At 41.7% G+C, this 19,046-nt stretch overlaps 1 protein-coding gene across 1 annotated transcript in view; it reads left to right on the top strand.

The window, feature by feature from the left end:
- CEP112 (centrosomal protein 112) overlaps positions 1–19,046 on the top strand; it is a 300,119-nt gene that overhangs the window by 66,998 nt on the left and 214,075 nt on the right. The window contains exons 13-17 of the mRNA XM_036341573.1: positions 6,123–6,277; positions 6,589–6,718; positions 9,284–9,376; positions 11,023–11,082; positions 17,263–17,342. Of these exons, the coding sequence (XP_036197466.1) occupies positions 6,123–6,277; positions 6,589–6,718; positions 9,284–9,376; positions 11,023–11,082; positions 17,263–17,342 (518 nt within the window). The remainder of the gene's footprint in view (positions 1–6,122; positions 6,278–6,588; positions 6,719–9,283; positions 9,377–11,022; positions 11,083–17,262; positions 17,343–19,046) is intronic.

The raw sequence follows: 19,046 nt of genomic DNA, 5'->3' as shown, positions 1-19,046 counted from the left end.
GTTTTTTCCCCCCATATATTTTTATTATAACTGGATTCTCTTATCACGGTTTGCATTTTTTCCTTGGATCCCCCAAACTCCAAATGTGTTTGTTTTTTTTATTTGCACAAAATAATATTCTTCTTATACTTTAAAATTCTATGGGTTTTGACAAATACATCTTGTCATACATCCATGATTATAGTATCATATATAATATTTTTAATGTTCTAAAAGTTACCAGTGTTTCACCCTGTTTAGCCCTTGCCCCTCTCTCTAGAATCCCTGGCAACCACTGATCTTTTGTACTGACTATATAGTTTCATATTTTCCAAAATGTCATATGATTGGAATCATACAGTATGTAGCCTTCTTGGACTGGCTTCTTTCATTAAGCAATTATACATTTATGATTTCTTGATGTCTTTTGTGGCTTGATAGCTCATTTTTTTTATTGCTGAATAATGTTCAATTATATGATATACCATAGTTTGTTTATCCATTTACCTATTGAAGAGGTACATCTTGGTTGTGTCCAGTTTTTTTAAATTATGGATAAAGCTGCATTTAAATGCAAGCTTTTGCATGAACATAGTTTTCAAATTAATCATGACTCAGCAATTTCACTACAGGAAGTACAACCAAAATAAATAAGTGCATGTATATACCATAAAACATGTATGAAAGTGTCCATAGAAACATTATTTTTAACAACCAAACACTGAAAACAACCCATCAATAAAATGGATAAGTGATTTTAGGTTATTTGCACAATGGAATACTCTATATAGCCTTAAAAAGTTTAAATTACTGCTATTTGCCATGACGTGGATGAATCTCACAGACATAAAATGAGCATGATGAAGGCTGACCCAAAAGTGTCCATACTCTGATTTCATTTACAGAAATTTCAACAAGAGGCAAAGTTACTTTTTTGTGATTGAAGTCAGAATAATGGTTACCTTGTGTAGACAATGCCCAATCAGGCTTCAGAGCGACTGGTGATTTAAAAAAAAAAAAAAAATTTTATTGATTTTTTACAGAGAGAAAGGGAGAGAGATAGAGAGTTAGAAACATCAATGAGAGAGAAACATTGATCAGCTGCCTCCTGCACACTCTCCACTGGGGATGTGTCCGCAGCCAAGGCATATGCCCCTGACCGGAATCAAACCCTGGACCCTTGAGTCCACAGGCTGACACTCTGTCCACTGAGCCAAACCGTCCAGGGCACGACTGGTGATGTTTACGTCTTGTAGTGACTCGTGGCTGTTTTCAATTTGTAAAAAAATTACAAAAATACATAGTGAAAATTTGTGCATCTTTTTGTATGTATGTCATATTTTAAGAAGTTTATGAAATAAGATAAAATGTATTGTTACTTTTGTCATAGAAGTTGAACTTTGGATTCTCAATAGTTGCCAAATAGTAACCCTTTCTCATTTTTCACTCTTACAAGATTTCGAACAAAGTTTGTATGTAAAACTCCTACATTTCTTAATCTGTCTATTGGTTGTATAACTGAAGGCCTGTCAGATATTTTACAATTTCCTGTTACTTCTTGAAAATCATGTCTATATTTCCTATAAAAATAATACCCTTTTCTAAACTTTCTCTTAATTCTCAATGTGCCAATTCTCTTGGCATATTAGGTTTTGAACCTGGAAAATCTATGATTTTTGCCACTTCTCATTTCATTCATTTAGTATTTTACTTAATCACATTATTTGTTTCTCTGAACATTTCTTGGATGTGCTCTCTTTCCCTTCTGTTTCCACAGCTACCACTTGCGTCCAGGCCATTGTTGCCGCATTCCGGGACTCTTCCGGTAACCTGCCAGTAGCTCTCCCTGTCTCTTCTTATTCCAGATCTCACAAATGATATTTGTCCCATTTTCCCATAACCAAGAACTTGAATTACTAATCTAATGCCCATTATCACTTCTGCTTACAAGCCATGTCCACTCAAGAACTCCAACCTAGTCTTCCGAGTGCTACCTTTGAGTTCACAATGTGGGAACAGAGACTCTGTGCCCGAGGTAATGTTCGTCACTGACTGTACAGTTGCTCCACTTCTCTGATGCTATTGTTACTTACCCTGAACTCCTCTTCTACACTGTCTGTCACAGCCTGAAATATGTATCTATGTCAGCATCTTATTTTCTGAATAACTTTTTACCCCATTTTGAGGCATCCACTATTTTTATATCTCTTTGTTCTTTGTATTCAATTTTAAAAAGGTTATTTTGACCAAATATTGTTGTCCTTAAAGTATTTCATATATGTCTATAGGCTTTCCCTTGACAGTATGTTTTAATTTTAAAAATTTACTTTGTACCGATTTTATTTTGTATAAGACGATATATTTAGGAAACATGGAGAGTTAGAATGTATGTTTGGAAATTGACACCATCTTTTGAAAGGAGCCCCTCAAGCAGAGGGCTCATTAGGAAAGAGGCCGAATGAATGGGATATACAGAGAAGAAATCTGAGCATCAGATATGTGTCGGGCTCTGAGCTAGAAATTGTATGTATTTTAAAAATAAATTTATATATCATGTTTTTAAGTTAGATATAATTATGTCCATTTCTCAGATTTGGAAGCTATTGCACCAAAATTTAAATTATGTATCTAATTCATATCGTAATGAAGAAAGGTCATTAAGAAGTTGGGATTGCAATATTATGTAATGCTTAAACTTTACTTAAATGTTTATCTTAGAAAGAGTATGAAAATATACTGATTGGAACATCATTCTAACCTTTTCTAATTATTCACACTTATTGGAAATGCAATTGTTAAATGAAAATGGTTGATATTTTGTAATGTATATAAATATTAAATCACTATGATGTATTCCTGAAATAAATAGAATAGTGTATCAAGTATACTTCAATAAAAAAATCAGTTCTTTTAGCTGATGCTTGCTTATCCTAATTTTACATGGAATACATAGTCATAAACACCTCTATCTAGTTCTATAAAGTTGAAAAATTCAAAATAACAAATATCAAATAATAGGGAAATGGTTTTAATTATGTGATAACTTTGAAGACTGGAAAAATGAAGTGCTTTTGATAAAATAGTAAGTAAAAATAAAAGAAAATTATGCTTACTAACATTGCAACTGTCTAAAAATATTCCTATACACTTATATGATAACTAGAGGCCTGGTGCATGAAAACTCATGCACTGGAGGGGGGGTCCCTCAGCCCGGCCTGCCCCCTCTCACAATCTGGGAGCCCTCAGGGGCGGGAGGAGACCAGGCAATTAGGGGAAGGCAACGCCCCACCACACCTCTGCAATGCAAGCCTCAGTTGGCCCTGGTTACCTGTGCCTCGGGCGGCCCTGGGGGGCTCAGGGGACTGGGGGACTCCAGAGGCAGGCGCATGGAGCAGCTGGGACTGCCCTGGGGGCGAGTCCAGTCTTGCGGCACGCCTGCCGCCCCAGCGGGGCTGCGAGGACTGGGCACCACCATCTTGTGGCTGTGGGCGCTTTCATCTTTGAGGGTGTGGCAGTCAATTAGCATATTCCCTCCTTATTGGCTGTGGGCAGTGCCATCTTTGAGGGTGGGACAGTCAATTAGCTTATTCCTTCCTTATTGGCTGTGGATGCCACCATCTTTGAGGGTGGGACAGTCAATTAGCATATTCCCTCTTTAATGGCTGTGGGCACCACCATCTTTGAGGGTGGGGCAGTCAACTAGCATATTCCCTCCTTATTGGCTGTGGGCGCTGCCATCTTTGAGGGTGGGGCAGTCAACTAGCATATTCCCTCTTTATTGGCTGTGGGCGCTGCCATCTTTGAGAGTGGGGCAGTCAATTAGCGTAGTCCCTCCTTATTGGCTGTGGGCGCTGCCATCATTGAGGGTGGGGCAGCAATTAGCGTAGTCCCTCCTTATTGGCTGTGGGTGCCACCGTATTTGTGATGGCATGAGGGTCAATTAGCATATTCCCTCTTTATTAGATAGGATACATGTATCATATAACTCCTGTATTAAAATACTTGGGCTATGAATTACCTTTTAAAAGTATTATTACACTAGAGGCCTGGTACACAAAAATATGTGCACTCGGGGGGGAGGGGGGGGCCCCTCAGCCCGGCCTGTGTCCTCTTGCAGTCTGGGACCCCTTGGGAGATAACGACCTGCTGGCTTAGGCCTGCTCCCGGGTGGCAGAGGGCAGGCCTAATCCCTAGGTGCAGCCCCTGGTCGGGCTCAAAGCAGGGCCGATTGGGGAGTTGGGGCGCCGCCCCCTTCATGCACAGAGCAGGGCGGATCGGGAGGTTGCGATGCCACCCTCAGTCACGCTCAGGGTAGGGCCGATTGAGGGGTTGGGGCACCACCCCCTGTCACACTCAAGACAGGGTCGATGGGGAGGTTGGGGCACCACCCCCGTCACGCACAAAGCAGGGCCAATCAGGGGGTTGGGGTGCTGCCCCCTGTCACGCACAGAGCAGGGCCCATCAGAGGGTTTGGGGCTCCGTACCCTGTCACGCACAGAGCAGGGCCAATCGGGGTTGGGGCGCTGCCCCCTGTCACGCACAAAGCAGGGCCCATCAGGGGGGTTGGGGCTCCGTACCCTGTCACGCACAGAGCAGGGCCCATCAGGGGGTTGGGGAGCTCCCCCATGTCATGCACAGCAGGGCGGATCAGGGGGTTGGGGCGCCGCCACTGTCACACTCAGGGCAGGGCCGATGGGGAGCTTATGGCTCTACCCCTTCACACACAGAGCAGGGCCCGTGGGGGGGGGGGTGTGTGTTGGGGCGCCACACCCTGTCACACACAGAGCAGGGCCAATCAGGGGGTTGGGGCGCCGCACCCTGTCACACACAGAGCCGCAGGGAGATCAGGGGGTTGGGGAGCTCCCCCCTATCAGGCACAGAGTAGGCTGATCAGGGGGTTGGGGCACCTTCCCCTGTCACGAACAGAGCAGGGCGGATAGGGAGGTTGTGGCCCCGCCCCCTGTCACATACAGAGCCGCAGGGCGATCAGGGGGTTTGGGCGCTGCCCCCTGTCACACTGATCCCGGTGCCGGGAGGCCTCTCAGCTCCGCTGATCCCGGTGCTGGGAGGCCTTGCGGCTCTGCTGATCCTGGTGCTGGGAGGCATATTACCCTTTTACTATATAGGATAGAGGCCTGGTGCACAGGTGGGGGCTGGCTGGTTTGCCCTGAAGGGTGCCCTGGATCAGGGTGGGGGTGCCCGCTGGGGTGCCTGGCCAGCCTGGGTGAGGGGATGATGACTGTTTGCAGCTGGTCACACACCCTTCAGGGTGGGGGTCCCCACTGGGGTAACTGGCCAGTCTGGGTGAGGGGCTGAGGGCTGTTTTCAGGCTGGTGGGTGACCGAAGGTCCCAACTGCTCCTTTTATTCTTTTTTTTTTTTTTATTCTGGGCCATCTTTAGCTCTGGCTCCAGCTCTGAGGCCTCTGCTGCTGAAAGCAGGTATCTGGTTTGTTTGGGTTCTATAATCGAAACTCTGTATCAACTCCAGCTCTGAGATCCCGGCGGGCTGAAAGCAGGTTTCTGGGGTTTTGTTTAGCTTCTATATTTGTTACAATGTTTGAAACTGCAGGCTCAGAGGCCGGCAAGGCAGGCGGGGAACGTTGGTTTCCTCTGTCACTGAAGCAAGCAAGCCTCATGTTAGTTTCAAGCTGCATGGCTGCCGGCCGCCATCTTGGTTGGCAGTTATTTTGCATATCTTGCTGATTAGCCAATGGGAAGGATAGCGGTCGTACGCCAATTACCATGTTTCTCTTTTATTAGATAGGATTGCTTTTATAATTTAAAAAAGTTTCTAAAACTTCAAATGAGCAAAAACTCTGCTAACTGCTCAGCTAACAATATAAACTTCTTAAGTTGCATGAAGAAGATGGAACCTTCCTGAGGATAGAGACTTCAATAAAATTTGTTGAATTAATGAATGAATGAATGGCTAAAAGCATATAAACATCATGATCTTTTATGGTAGAATGCATTTTTTAAAGACTTGGTTAACTTAGAGGTTGGTTTAATTTTTTATGATATGGTAATGATTCATTTGTTTTCTGTATTATCTCTAATAGGGTATGTATTTTCTTCAGGTTACTCAATGATACTGAAGTGTTACAAAGTCAGAGGCCTTTTTAACAATGACCTATTCTTTTAGAACCAGATGGTGAAAGAACTGGAGTCCCGTGTCCAGCAGCTGACTGGAGAAGCAGAAAACAGTAACTTACAGAAGCAGAAATTAATTCAAGAAAAATTGGAACTTGAGAGATGTTACCAGATAACATGTAGTGAGTTGCAAGAAGTAAAGGCAAGGTATTGTCTGAAGTCAGATATCTCTCAGGTGTGGCTGTAAAGTACTGATATCAACTCTGTAAAGTATATGCCAAAATTAATCACCTTGTACAGTAACTTTGGGAGGTTTCTAACCTAAACACTGCCATCTGTTTATTTTTTAAAGCCCCACTTAACATAAGAAGCATAATGCTTTTTAAAAAGTTTATAAAAATGTAGATAATTATTTGACATACTGAAAGATAATGCATTTGGATTTGGTTGACTAAAAATTCCATTCTAGGAATTGATTTCAAATGTATTGGGAATATATTTTATTCTCTTATTTTTAGGCGCAATTCACTGCATAAAGAGAAAGATCATCTTATGAACGATTATGAGCAAAGTGTGAAGCTATTACAAAACAAGTATGATGCTGATATAAACCTTCTGAAAAAGGAACACACACTTTCAGTTTCTAAGGTATTATATATATGTTGGTATATATACATACAAAGTAATTTACTTTACATGTATATATCATACAAAGTAGCTTTACTCAGCCTGTAGTCATAAGTTGCCATGTAGAAGCTATTTAGCATTGGAAATTAATCTCTCCTTTGCTTTATTCTTGAAATTACTGAAGTAATATTTATTGGCATTTAAAATACTAAATGTCTAATATATAACACTAGAGGCCCGGTGCACAAAAATTTGTGCACTCGGGGGGTAGGGGGGTCCCTCAGCCCGGCCTGTGCCCTCTTGCAGTCTGGGACCCCTCTGGAGATAACGACCTGCTGGCTTAGGCCTGCTCCCGGGTGGCAGAGGGCAGGCCCAATCCCTAGGTGCAGCCCCTGGTCAGGCTCAGAGCAGGGCCGATTGGGGAGTTGGGGCGCCGCCCCCTGTCATGCACAGAGCAGGGCGGATTGGGAGGTTGCGATGCCACCCTCAGTCATGCTCAGGGTAGGGCCGATTGGGGGGTTGGGGCACCGCCCCGTCACACTCAAGGCAGGGTCGATGGGGAGATTGCGGCGCCACCCCCTGTCACGCACAGAGCAGGGCCAATCAGGGGTTTGGGGAGCTTCCCCCTGTCACGCACAGAGCAGGGCGGATCAGAGGGTTGGGGCGCTGCCCTCTATCACCCACAGAGCAGGGCCGATTGGGGGGTTGGGGCACCGCCCCCTGTCACACTCAAGGCAGGGTTGATGGGGAGGTTGCGGCGCCACCCCCTGTCACGCACAGAGCAGGGCGGATCAGGGGGTTGGGGCGCTGCCCCCTGTCACGCACAGACCAGGGCCCATCAGGGGGTTGGGGAGCTCCCCCCTGTCACGTACAAAGCAGGGCGGATCAGGGGGTTGGGGCGCCGCCCTCTATCACCCACAGAGCAGGGCCGATCAGGGGGTTGGGGCGCCGCCACTCTCACACTCAGGGCAGGGCCGATGGGGAGGTTATCGCTCTACCCTGTCACACACAGAGCAGGGCCCGTGGGGGGGGGGGGTTGGGGCTCCGCACCCTGTCACACACAGAGCCGCAGGGCGATCAGGAGGTTGGGGAGCTCCCCCCTATCAGGCACAGAGCAGGGCCGATCAGGGGCTTGGGGCGCCTTCCCCTGTCAGGAACAGAGCAGGGCCTATAGGGAGGTTGTAGCCCCGCCCCCTGTCACACACAGAGCTGCAGGGCGATCAGGGGGTTTGGGCACTGCCCCCTGTCATGCTGATCTCGGTGCCGGGAGACCTCGCAGCTCCGCTGATCCTGGTGCTGGGAGGCATATTACCCTTTTACTATATAGAATAGAGGCCTGGTGCATGGGTTGTGGCTGGCTGGTTTGCCCTGAAGGGTGTCCCGGATCAGGGTGGGGGTCCCCACTGGGGTGCCTGGCCAGCCTGGATGAGGGGATGATGGCTGTTTGCAGCTGGTTACACATCCTTCAGGGTGGGGGTCCCCACTGGGGTAACTGGCCAGTCTGGGTGAGGGGCTGAGGGCTGTTTACAGGCTGGGACTGAAGCTCCCAACTGCTCCTTTTTTTTCTTTTTCTTTTTTTTTTTTTATTCTGAGCCAGCTTTAGCTCTGAGGCTCCAGCTCTTAGGCCTCCGCTCCTGAAAGCAGGTATCTGGTTTGTTTAGGTTCTACAATCGAAACTCTGTATCAACTCCAGGTCTGAGATCCTGGCTAGCTGAAAGCTAGTTTCTGGAGTTTTGTTTAGCTTCTATTTTTGTAACTATGTTTCAAACTGCCAGCTCAGAGGCCTGCAGCGGCAGGCGGGGAATGTTGGAGTCCTCCGTCACTGAAGCAAGCAAGCCTCATGTTAGTTTCAAGCTGCCTGGCTGCCGGCCGCCATCTTGGCTGGCAGTTAATTTTCATATCTCGCTGATTAGACAATGGGAAGGGTAGCGGTCATACGCCAATTACCATGTTTCTCTTTTATTAGATAGGATGACATAATATTTAATAAACTGTATTCTGCCATAATAAGTTAACCCTTGTACCAACATTTTTATAAAAGGAAACATAAAAATCTGAAAAGAAATGCTCAGTTGTGGTAATAATACATTTTTAGGCTGAATATATGCATTATTATTATTTTGACATCTTGGCTATGCTTTAGTTTTCTTAACATCCTATGCACATGTGTGAGCCCACAGACACCCCACTGGCGCACACACATGTTGTGTCTGAGAATGGACACTTTCTGCAAAGAGAATCCCAAAGCTACAATTCTCAGGTAGTCAGTTATGTGGTATTTCATGAATTGAATGTTCCAGTGGATTTGGTTTTACAATTTGAAAAGTTTTCTGTAAAACTATTTTTCTGTAAAACCAGCTATTTCTTCATTACTATTATATTTATATAACTTCAAACACTAAACAATTTAATATATATTTTTACTTTAAAAGATGAATTTTTTTAATTTTTAAAAAACATTTTAAATTCAGATTTACAGATCATTTTAATTTTGAGTGAACCTTCAAGGTGGAAAAGGTAAATTTATTCAACCAGAAATTGTGAAATGGTACAAATTTTTTATTTTTATTCTTAAAATCTTTCTAGGCCTCTGGTACAATTAAAGAATTAGAACAGAACATCTGTCAATTAAAACTGCAGTTACAGGAATCAGAACTTCAAAGAAAGCAACAACTACAGGTGGGTCTTGTATTTGTTCACAGAATGGCTGAAACTCACTTTCAACTTTATTGTTGAAAGTATTATAGATGTACTCCTTTTACCCCCTGCCCATTGACACCCTCCATCCTCACTTTCCTTTTTCTTGATTTATATGTACAAATAAGAGTTTTAAAAAACTCCTTAAAAATGTAAGTAGCTATTTCTGAGTCTTTTATTGCACATTGTATCATTTTTTTCATCTTATTTATCTTAACAAAAGTAGATGCTAATGGGATATAGGAAATAAAGAACAATAATTTTCATTTGAATAATCTTTCTTTTGAAATTAAATTTAAAAATAAATTTTATTTAAATATATTCTTTTATTTTTATATATTTATGTATTTACATATAATTGACATACAGTATCTTATTAGTTCCAGGTATACATCATAGTGATTTGATATTTAGATACATTAGGAAATGATTCCTACCATAAGTCTACTTACCATCTGTCCCCATGCAAAGTTATACACTACTAGAGGCCCGGTGCATGAATTCATGCACCAGTGGGGTCCCTCGTCCTAACCTGCACCCTCTTACAATCCGGGACCCCTCGGGGGATGTCAGACTGCTGGTTTCGGCCCAATCCCTGCAGACCAGGCCGAGAGACCCCCCACCGGTGCACGAATCTGTGCACCGTCCCCTAGTATGCATATAAGATCTTTGGTTAATCTCTTCCTGCCCTTTCCCCTCCCCCTTTCCCTCTAAGATTCATCAGTCTGTTCCATGTTTCCATGCCTGTGTGTTGAGCGTCTGTTCCCTGGTAGTCAGTGTGCATCATAGCTACTGGTCAAATGGCCGAACGGTCAAACGGTTGCTTAGGCTTTTATAAATAAAGATTATTGACTATATTCCTATGCTGTACATTACATCTCCATGACTTATTTATTTTATAATTGGAAGTTTGTAGTGCCTCTTAATTTCCCTTATTTTCCTCTGTTTTGTCCATTCCCCATCCCCGTTCCCTTTGGTAACCACTAATTTGTTTCCTGTATCTACGAGTCTTTCTGTTTTCTTTTATTTATTCATTTTGTTTTTTTAGATTTTGCATGTAAGTGAAATCATATGGTATTTGTCTTTCTCTGCCTTATTTCACTTAGCATAATACCCTCTAGGTACAAAGAATAATTTTCTCCCTTTGAGTTATCTGCCAATTCTCATGCTTTCTCTCCCTCTCCCCCTCTCCCTCTCTTCCCCTCTCCCGGTCTTGCCCTCTCCCCCTCTCTCTTTCCCTCTCCCCCTCTCCTATTAGATTTTTCCTTTCCCCCTCATGGTCAAAAAATGCCAGGAACTAGTATATAGTATAACTTCAAATTTATTATTTCTGTATTAATTCAGTTGGTCATTATAGGTAATCTCCTAATCCTAAGGGCCAGAAAGCGTCTCTTCTACTGTAAAGTATGTACTTTTAAGAGTAGTAATATCTTTAGATAACTAAGGTTTTATGACCTCTAACATAAACCTAATCATATTTCTGTTTAGAAAATTAGACTGGTAGGATGCTCTTACTAATATGTGAAACTCAGGTTGTCATCAAGTAGATTTATTTATTTCATTAGATTACCAATTTTATTCATTCTAGTAGCAATTTTAAGTATAATAAAAATATTTATCATTCACAGGATCAAGAAAATGAGTTTCAAATAGAGAAAAGTAATTTAAAACGCACCTATGAAAAAAAGGTAATGTGTTTTGTGGGAAGCTACATTTGAAATAGAAAATGAAGCAATTAAGAATGAAGGTTGATTTTTATAAAGACATGCATTATAGCTCTTAAAGAATAATTTATTCTAAGTTTATTTCAGCCAGCCAGTAATCACATTTTGCTTTTTTGTTTTTTATGTTTGTAAACAGCTTCAATTCTATTATTAGTTATATCAACTTTAAAATACCACTTGTATATTTAATGAGCAAAGAGTAAAATTATATTTTCTATCATTTAAAAAATGTGATACAGTTTATGGGAGTCATTTGTATTTTATTGTATTGTACATATACTAAGAACTCTAAATATTTAACCAAAGAATATAAAACAGTGAAAAAGTTGTCTACTTTTTTGTCTACTAAAAAGTTGATTAGTGATTGTTTCTTGTCAATTAGAATAGTGAATATTTCTCCTGAAATAAGCTGGTATCCCTGTCATCAGTAATAACTGGGGTTCCTTGACATACTATTAACATCTTCAGCAATAAAGTGCAGAATTAAGTTTGTGACTTAACTTTGGTTTTTTAAATATATATATTTTTATTGATTTTAGAGGAAGGGAGAGGGATAGAGAGATAGAAACATCCACGAGAGAGAAACATTGAACAACTGCGTCCTGCATACCCCTTCCCGGGGATTGAACCCACAACCCAGGCATGTACTCTGACCAGGAATTGAACTGTGACTTCTTGGTTCATGGACTGACACTCAACCACTGAGCCACACCAGCTAGGCCAGTGGTTGGCAAACTGTGGCTCGCGAGCCACATGTGGCTCTTTGGCCCCTTGAGTGTGGCTCTTCCACAAAATACCATGTGAGGGTGCACATGTACAGTGCGGTTGAAACTTCATGGCCCATGCACAGAAGTCAGTATTTTGTGGAAGAGCCATATTCAAGGGGCCAAAGAGCCGCATGTGGCTCGCGAGCCGCAGTTTGCCAACCACTGAGCTAGGCTAACTTCAGTTTTGAATTTCTTGTTTGCTATATAACATAGAAAGTAAAAGAGTAGTTGAAATAGCAAAGATTTTGTTGCTGCTTTTGTAATGATTTACTGTTCTAACATATATCAAATTAAGCCATTTGTAAAATACACACATAATAGAAAATGCAAAAAAAGGTCAACCCTTCAACTAATTAAAAATACATACAAATGAAAAATTAAACAGATTTTATAGTACAAAATTCTTTAAAAACTGTAATATCACATCTTATGTACCCATATAGTCACTCAGCAGATAGTCATTCAATGCTTTCATTGGTGAATATCATACTAGGGACTGGTGAGAGGGTAGAGGATGAATTAGGCATAGAAGCTCTTTTCCAGGAGCTTACTGTCTAGGAAGAAGACTGTTTCTGTCATTTGGAAAAGTGTATATTTCCACGGACATGTATTGGTCTGAATATGTGCTCTTTAAAATTATAATAAATTTTCTTATTGCTGAAGTTTTTTTTCTTGCAGTTTGAATACAACTCAATGCAAGATCTTAAATGTGCTTTATGTCTACAAAATGGCATCTGAACAGGAGAGGGAAGTATTGCTTTTAGTAAAATGTAGAATTTTTCCATTTCTGCTGTTGAGCCATGCAGCTCCATACATATTTTACTTACCAAAAGAAGGCTTGCATTCTGAGAAGACTCGCTCCCCATGTAGAAGGAGCTACATCCTCTGGGTGTGCTTTTTAGTCCATTGTTCATTCTCTGGCCAGATAGCTGGCTTCCCATCCTTTAAGGAACACCTTCCCGGCCCCTCACTCCCAGCCTCCCACCCTGGCTCTTCCTGAGAGATGGTATCTGTGTACCTGTGAGACAGAGCGCGGGCTGGGCGCCAGGAGAAAGGCACACATGGACTCATTTTAAAAGAATGTGTTTCTATCCCAAACTCCTGTAAGTCCTACTGAGGGCAGTTAGATAGAGAGATAGAGCCAGAGTCTTCCTCCTACCGCCACCTTTGCTCGGTGTCTATCCCACCCGCGAGGTGAACTAAAGTTAGGATCAGCCCCTCTGCCTGATGGACACAAACAAGAAACAGCATGAGAGAGCCCAGTTCATTCTTTGCAGTAACCTTCCCACCGTTCCTGTTCTCATTCACTGCAGGCAGCAGGCCGAACCCTTGCCATCAGGCATCCTAGCTACAGCTCCCCCTTTCCACATGGTATCAACTGGCCTAGCTTTTTAATAACGGGACTAATTAAAGTGCATTAATTGTTTTTAGTGTAAATAAGACATGTTTAGAACAATGGCAGCCTCTAGAAGAAAAATAAGCTTATTTGTGCATCTTGCATATGTTCCCACATTATTTATATTAGAAGAGAAAATGTTGCTCAGCATGTCCCTCTGTTTTACAATTAATTCCGTGTTCTCCCCCTTTTAAATTGACATCTGTTATTCTGTCTTTATTAAACCTGCTGTGATCTCAGCCCTTGAAGATTTGATGTCTTGCACCCCCCTCAGGGAATATCCCTTCTGATGCTAAAAGAGCTGACATAAATCTTCTGTAGCCCTGGACTGTGTAACTGGAGAGTGAAGTGGGATGTGTAGGGCTTTTGTTTGCTAGACAGTGTTACAGGTGGGACAGGTGTGCACAGCCAATAACTTTGGGTATAAAACTCTGCTCTGAGTATCTGTGCAGGAGGAGGAAATGCCATCTGAATGACACTATTTCCTCATGCCAATGAGAAAGCAGCACGAGAATCTGGCTTGTCTTTGAGGTGAGAGACACGCATCCGATGCCGTCCCTAATTTAAGCACACACATTATCTCAGGCTCTCTATTGATCTCTGGTGGCTATCCCCTGCTCTTAAGATCTTTGAACATCAAACAAATAATAGGTAGTAAAACGAAATGTCATTGTTTGATGAAGTGTCCTAATCTGTTAAGTCAGGAAATGGTGAGGCTAAATGATTTTACTAGCAAGGAAACACCTGCCTCTGACAAATAACCCATTGCTTGTTTTCCAAACAGGCACCAGAGAGAAAGAGATGGTGGTGTTTACCTAAAGCAGTTCATGAGGCAGATGTTAAGCATGGACTTTCCAGAATGTGTTAGAATGGAAATATCTACTTATAATAATTCTGATGTAACTCTCTAGCAAGTGAGATATACAGTCTGATGGAGTTCAAAACCACGAAAAATAGTTATTCCAGTGTTTAGTGTGCATATAGACTTCTTTTAATTAGATTAAAATAATTTAAGATTCCCACAGCTTTACACATAATAAATTGTGTGGTATATTCTAACTATTACTGGCCTGATTTTCTTTACAAGGACACGTGCCTTGAGTGAAGTGTTTAGAAATGAATTTGTGCAGTCAAATGATTTCTAGAAGCCCTGCAGCCCAGAACCTATTTTTCATGTTGGGGAGTAGAGGTTGGAGCAATGAAAAGGAGCAGTGGAGGGACCCCGCTAGTCGATGTGTGGGGGCAGCCGCCGCTTCGTGCCCGTTGCCGTGCTGTGACGTCTGCCACAGTTCGTCTGTTTCCTTATATGCAGCAGAATCCCTTTCTCATATACACAGGTACTCACTTCCTGCTGCCTTAAATTCTTAGGGTGGAAGGGAGTAAAATATACATTTGGTAAGTGTGTTTATGGCTGCTTAACTCTGAAATTATTTAAAACTTAAATTACTTGCCCTAACCAGTTTGGCTCAGTGGATAGAGCGTTGGCCTGCAGACTGAAAGGTCCCAGGTTCGATTCCGATCAAGGGCATGTACCTTAGTTTCGGGCACATTCCCAGTAGGAGGTGTGCAGGAGGTGGCTGATCGATATTTCTCTTTCATCGATGTTTCTGACTCTCTATCCCTCTCTCTTCCTCTGTAAAAAAAATCAATAAATATATATTTTTTTAAAAAGGACAGCATTATCTGTGTTACCCACAACTATCTGAGACCTGGGTAGAAGCTAGAAATTTAACCCAAAATGGCCCTTAAGTATACGATGCGAATATATTCATTTAAGAACAAACAAACAAACAAACAAACCCAGAACAGCATTTGTTGGCTATTCTAGTGAGAGCCAGGTGTTGGTTGTGCTGAGTGCTGGGGATATAAAATAAATGAGAAACAGCTTCTGGCTTAGGGAACCCCAGCTCAGAAGGCTGTGCTTTGACACATGGATGTATGACTCAGAGGGAAGGCTCTCCTTCTTCCGTTCAGATAGGTCCATTCCTGCCATAGAAGCGGTTCTAATAGAAGCATAGATTAGATCGAGGTGCTTGCGTTAGGGCACTGACCACACATCAGGAAGTGGCCGCTGTACACTGACAGAGATTAAGAATGAATTGTGAAGGATAAAAAGCACTTGCAAGAACTCAGAATTCTTAGCAATTCAGGGGCCATTTTCTGAAAGGACAGACAGTCCATCTAAGGGAATCACTGAATGGGGGCATACTGTGATTTTGGGTAATCATAATGACCTTGAGTTTTCAAGAAAATGTTTGTGTATAGAGTATTTAATCTAAGAAGGTGATAATTTTATATAGTTTTTGAGCATTTATTATGTTCTCTATGTTGTTCTAAAAGCTTTACATGGAGTAACATGAACTCTTCACAATGTCAATATACTCCCTGTTGTCCCCATTCCTCAGATCAGGCAGCTGAGGCACAGTGTGCTGAGTAACTTGTGAAGGTGTGGGGACAAACCCATGCAGTCTGACTCAGAGCTTGTACTCATAATCACCTTATAATTTTAGATTGAATTTTCTCAAAAATGATTAATTTTTGAAGCTTTCACTTAAAGGAGTAAGTCTCAATTATACTTTCATACAGGGTTCTGAGTCCCAGAAAACAATTGAGCAGCCAATACAGGGGAAGCCCCTCCTAGCCCAGCACATTGGAGGCACAGTCCCAGCGTGTAAAGTACCAGTGACTCATCAGAGACTCTGATAGCGGCTGCTTGTTAGTTCCCCGTGTAGTAATGTATTGTTCAGAGGACAGGGAGAAGTAGGCTGTGGGTGTGAAGAAAAACTCCTCCTCAGTAGAAACCCCCAAACCCTCCTGGGGATTTCCTGGGAAGTGGATTTTAACCACAGCTCTGAGGAGGAGACCACACTGGGAGACATAATAGAAGCAAGGTTATGCCCCCTGCAGTTGTCAAGCACCAAATCTTAACAGATGATACACTTCAAGAATGAGTAGGAGAAAAGCCAAAATGGGTCAAAGAATATAGGATTTTTGAGTTAACTAGATCTCCATCCAAACTATTATAAATAGCCAACTACAGGGACTTTTGGCTAGCACTGATTCAGAGTTTGGGAAGGTGTGTGTGTGTGTGTGTGTGTGTGTGTGTGTGTGTGTGTGTGTGTGTGTGTGTGTGTGTTTTGTTGGTTTGTCATCCCTCTCCTATCCCCTTACCCAGCAGTTGCACGTTCAGCCTCACCTGGGCTGGTGGCAGGTGTGTAGCTGACTGGCATCTGCACCCCTCTAAGTGACGAGTTTTCTTTCCTACCAGCTGCTCTGCACCCTCAATGGCTATGTATGTGGAGCCATGGCTGCTATTTACTCCTCCTGCTCCCTCCAGCTGTACCAGAGTTGCCTTCTCCTATTTTTAGATACGTTTACGTCTGCATCTGCATATGAAGAATTTTCTGTGAAGCAAAATTTTCATTTGTTATTATTACTCATGCTGCCAACCCACCTACTGAAAGGATGCCACATCTAGGAAACAGATACTCATGGTGGGGACTTCCTCCCAAACTCAGTGAATAGTTATAGGAATCATTCCCAGCAGCAAAGACTGTTTCATCACCACCTGTGAAGACTGTTTCATCACCACCTATATGAGTTTGGGAGTACAGACACATTCTTACTTGCGTTCTCCTGAATCGTATGAGATTCCTTTCCTTTGGCTAATATGTAACTGTTTAAAAAATTCAAGTTATTCCTCCCTTTTGGAGTGTTTTACATGTCAGTCTATTTCACAGGAAATCCACATGCAGGGAGACTCAAACAGTTATTAACTTTGATCAGAAAAGTGGTGTTGGAAATAGAGTATTAAAATAATTATATGCTAAATGATTATGGTTAGTCCAATTTCTATTTTGAAATAGCTAAATCTAACTTTATATGAAAATGGACTTAAGATTGCTGTGTCATTGTTTGTACTTCTTATTTGAGCAAACTTTCCTTGTCTTCTGATACATGTGCCACGTCTTGTCATGGCAGGTTCACGACTTGCAGAGTGAGCTTGATAAAGAAAAAGAAGATACTCAAAAGAAAATCTATAAATTTGAGGAAGCTTTGAAGTGAGTAAAATTGTAATATATTTAATTTAAAAAATACTCTTAGCCCTACCTGGTTTGGCTCAGTGGATAGAGAGTTGGCCTACAGACTGAAGGGTCCCAGGTTCGATTCTGGTCAAGGGTATATGCCTGGGTTGCCAGCTCAATCCCCAGTTGCCAGCTCAATCTTTCATCATTGATGTTTCTGTCTCTCTCTCCCTTCATCTATGAAATCTATAAAAATATATTTTTTAAAAATATGCTTAGTCTAAATTGTGAGCCAAATTAAATAGCTTGCACCTAAACACCATATTTTTATAATAGCCTTGCTGTGGTTTAGTTTGAGTCAGTTTCCATCATGAATCTGTATTTTCAGAATTTTATTGCTAGCCAGTAATTTTTTTTTAAAAAAGGAAAAATCAGCTGTTTTTAGTGATAGGGATGTAAGAAAATAGAATGTAGTAGTTTTATATGCTTTCTTCTTCTTAAGTAAAAACAGATTTTTAAAAAACAGCAAGACTTAGGTCTTAGAACATGTGGAAATTCCTCTGTAGATTTTGGAGAAATGTGGTAATGCAGTCTCCTAGTCATATCTGAAGATGAACTATGCAGGCATTGTTCAGGAAAGGCTCTGTCTCATGACACCTGCTCAGTAAACGGTAAACATGCACATTAAAACCTTCTGTCTCACTTGTCTTCTCCATTGGTTCACAAGTTGATTAGGCCCAGCTGATCACTAGGCTTTATCTTGCAGTTTTCAGGTGGAAAACATTGATTCACTCAGTAAGTGTTGCGCACCACGTCGCAGCAATGCATAGCCCTTCCCAGAGGACCTTGTAGTCGGGTTGGGAAGATATTTAAGAACTTTGGCAGTTACACTACAGAGTGATAAGAACCTGAATGGGAGACAGGTTCATAGACCCAAGAAAGTGATTTAAGAACAGAAGCTTACTTGAGTTCAGTGTATCTAGCTAACTCCCAAAGAACCAGCTAATTCCATTTTTCTTGCTTCCAAGAACCTACAAGCAGGAATCACATACAGAAAGGCCAAAAAGAACACCCAGGATCAAACAAACTTAGTATCACATTCTTTCTGGGAAGATTGCATAGCCATTCTTTCCCCCTCAGTTTTTGTTAAAATGTATTGGCTGAGTTGCTAATAGAACATTTAAGATAATTTGTGTATCATGGCATCATAGGCTATCAATTTTTTATCAACACAAGGACGCATTGCTTATTTGTTCACATCACCACGTGTGAATTAGATAAAATCAGAAGAGAACCATAATATTCATTAAACATTAAGTCAACCATCAAGTTTAAATAATGACAAAACTAGGGCATTCTTGCTTTCTTTATAGATGGGATGGCCTTCCTTTATTCCTCATTAATTTATTTTTCCTCCTTAAAATGTTGATTAACAACTTTTAATAGCAGTAAATGAACAAATATGCATTTGTTTAGTACTCACAATGCCTATATGTTGTAGTATCATACGAAAAGAAAGAGAAGGCTTAGAAGATATATCTCAAGACATGGACTGCTCCAAAGATGTCAGAGTCTAGATTGGGCATTGAAATACTTAGAGTACTAGGTTGACTGAGTTGCTAGTAGAACAGGTTGAGTTGTTTTCAGTAAGTACCATTGGAATTCAGAAAGTTTTTTTCAGTGGGATATTGGGAGTTTGTGTAAAACAGTGTGGTGCTTTTTAATGTTCACTAATAGGTT

Source organism: Myotis myotis, unplaced genomic scaffold, assembly GCF_014108235.1.
Source record: "Myotis myotis isolate mMyoMyo1 unplaced genomic scaffold, mMyoMyo1.p scaffold_m19_p_17, whole genome shotgun sequence".
NCBI lineage: Eukaryota > Metazoa > Chordata > Mammalia > Chiroptera > Vespertilionidae > Myotis > Myotis myotis.
The sequence above is the reverse complement of the archived record's forward strand: the minus strand, read 5'-3'. Positions and strand labels throughout refer to the sequence as shown.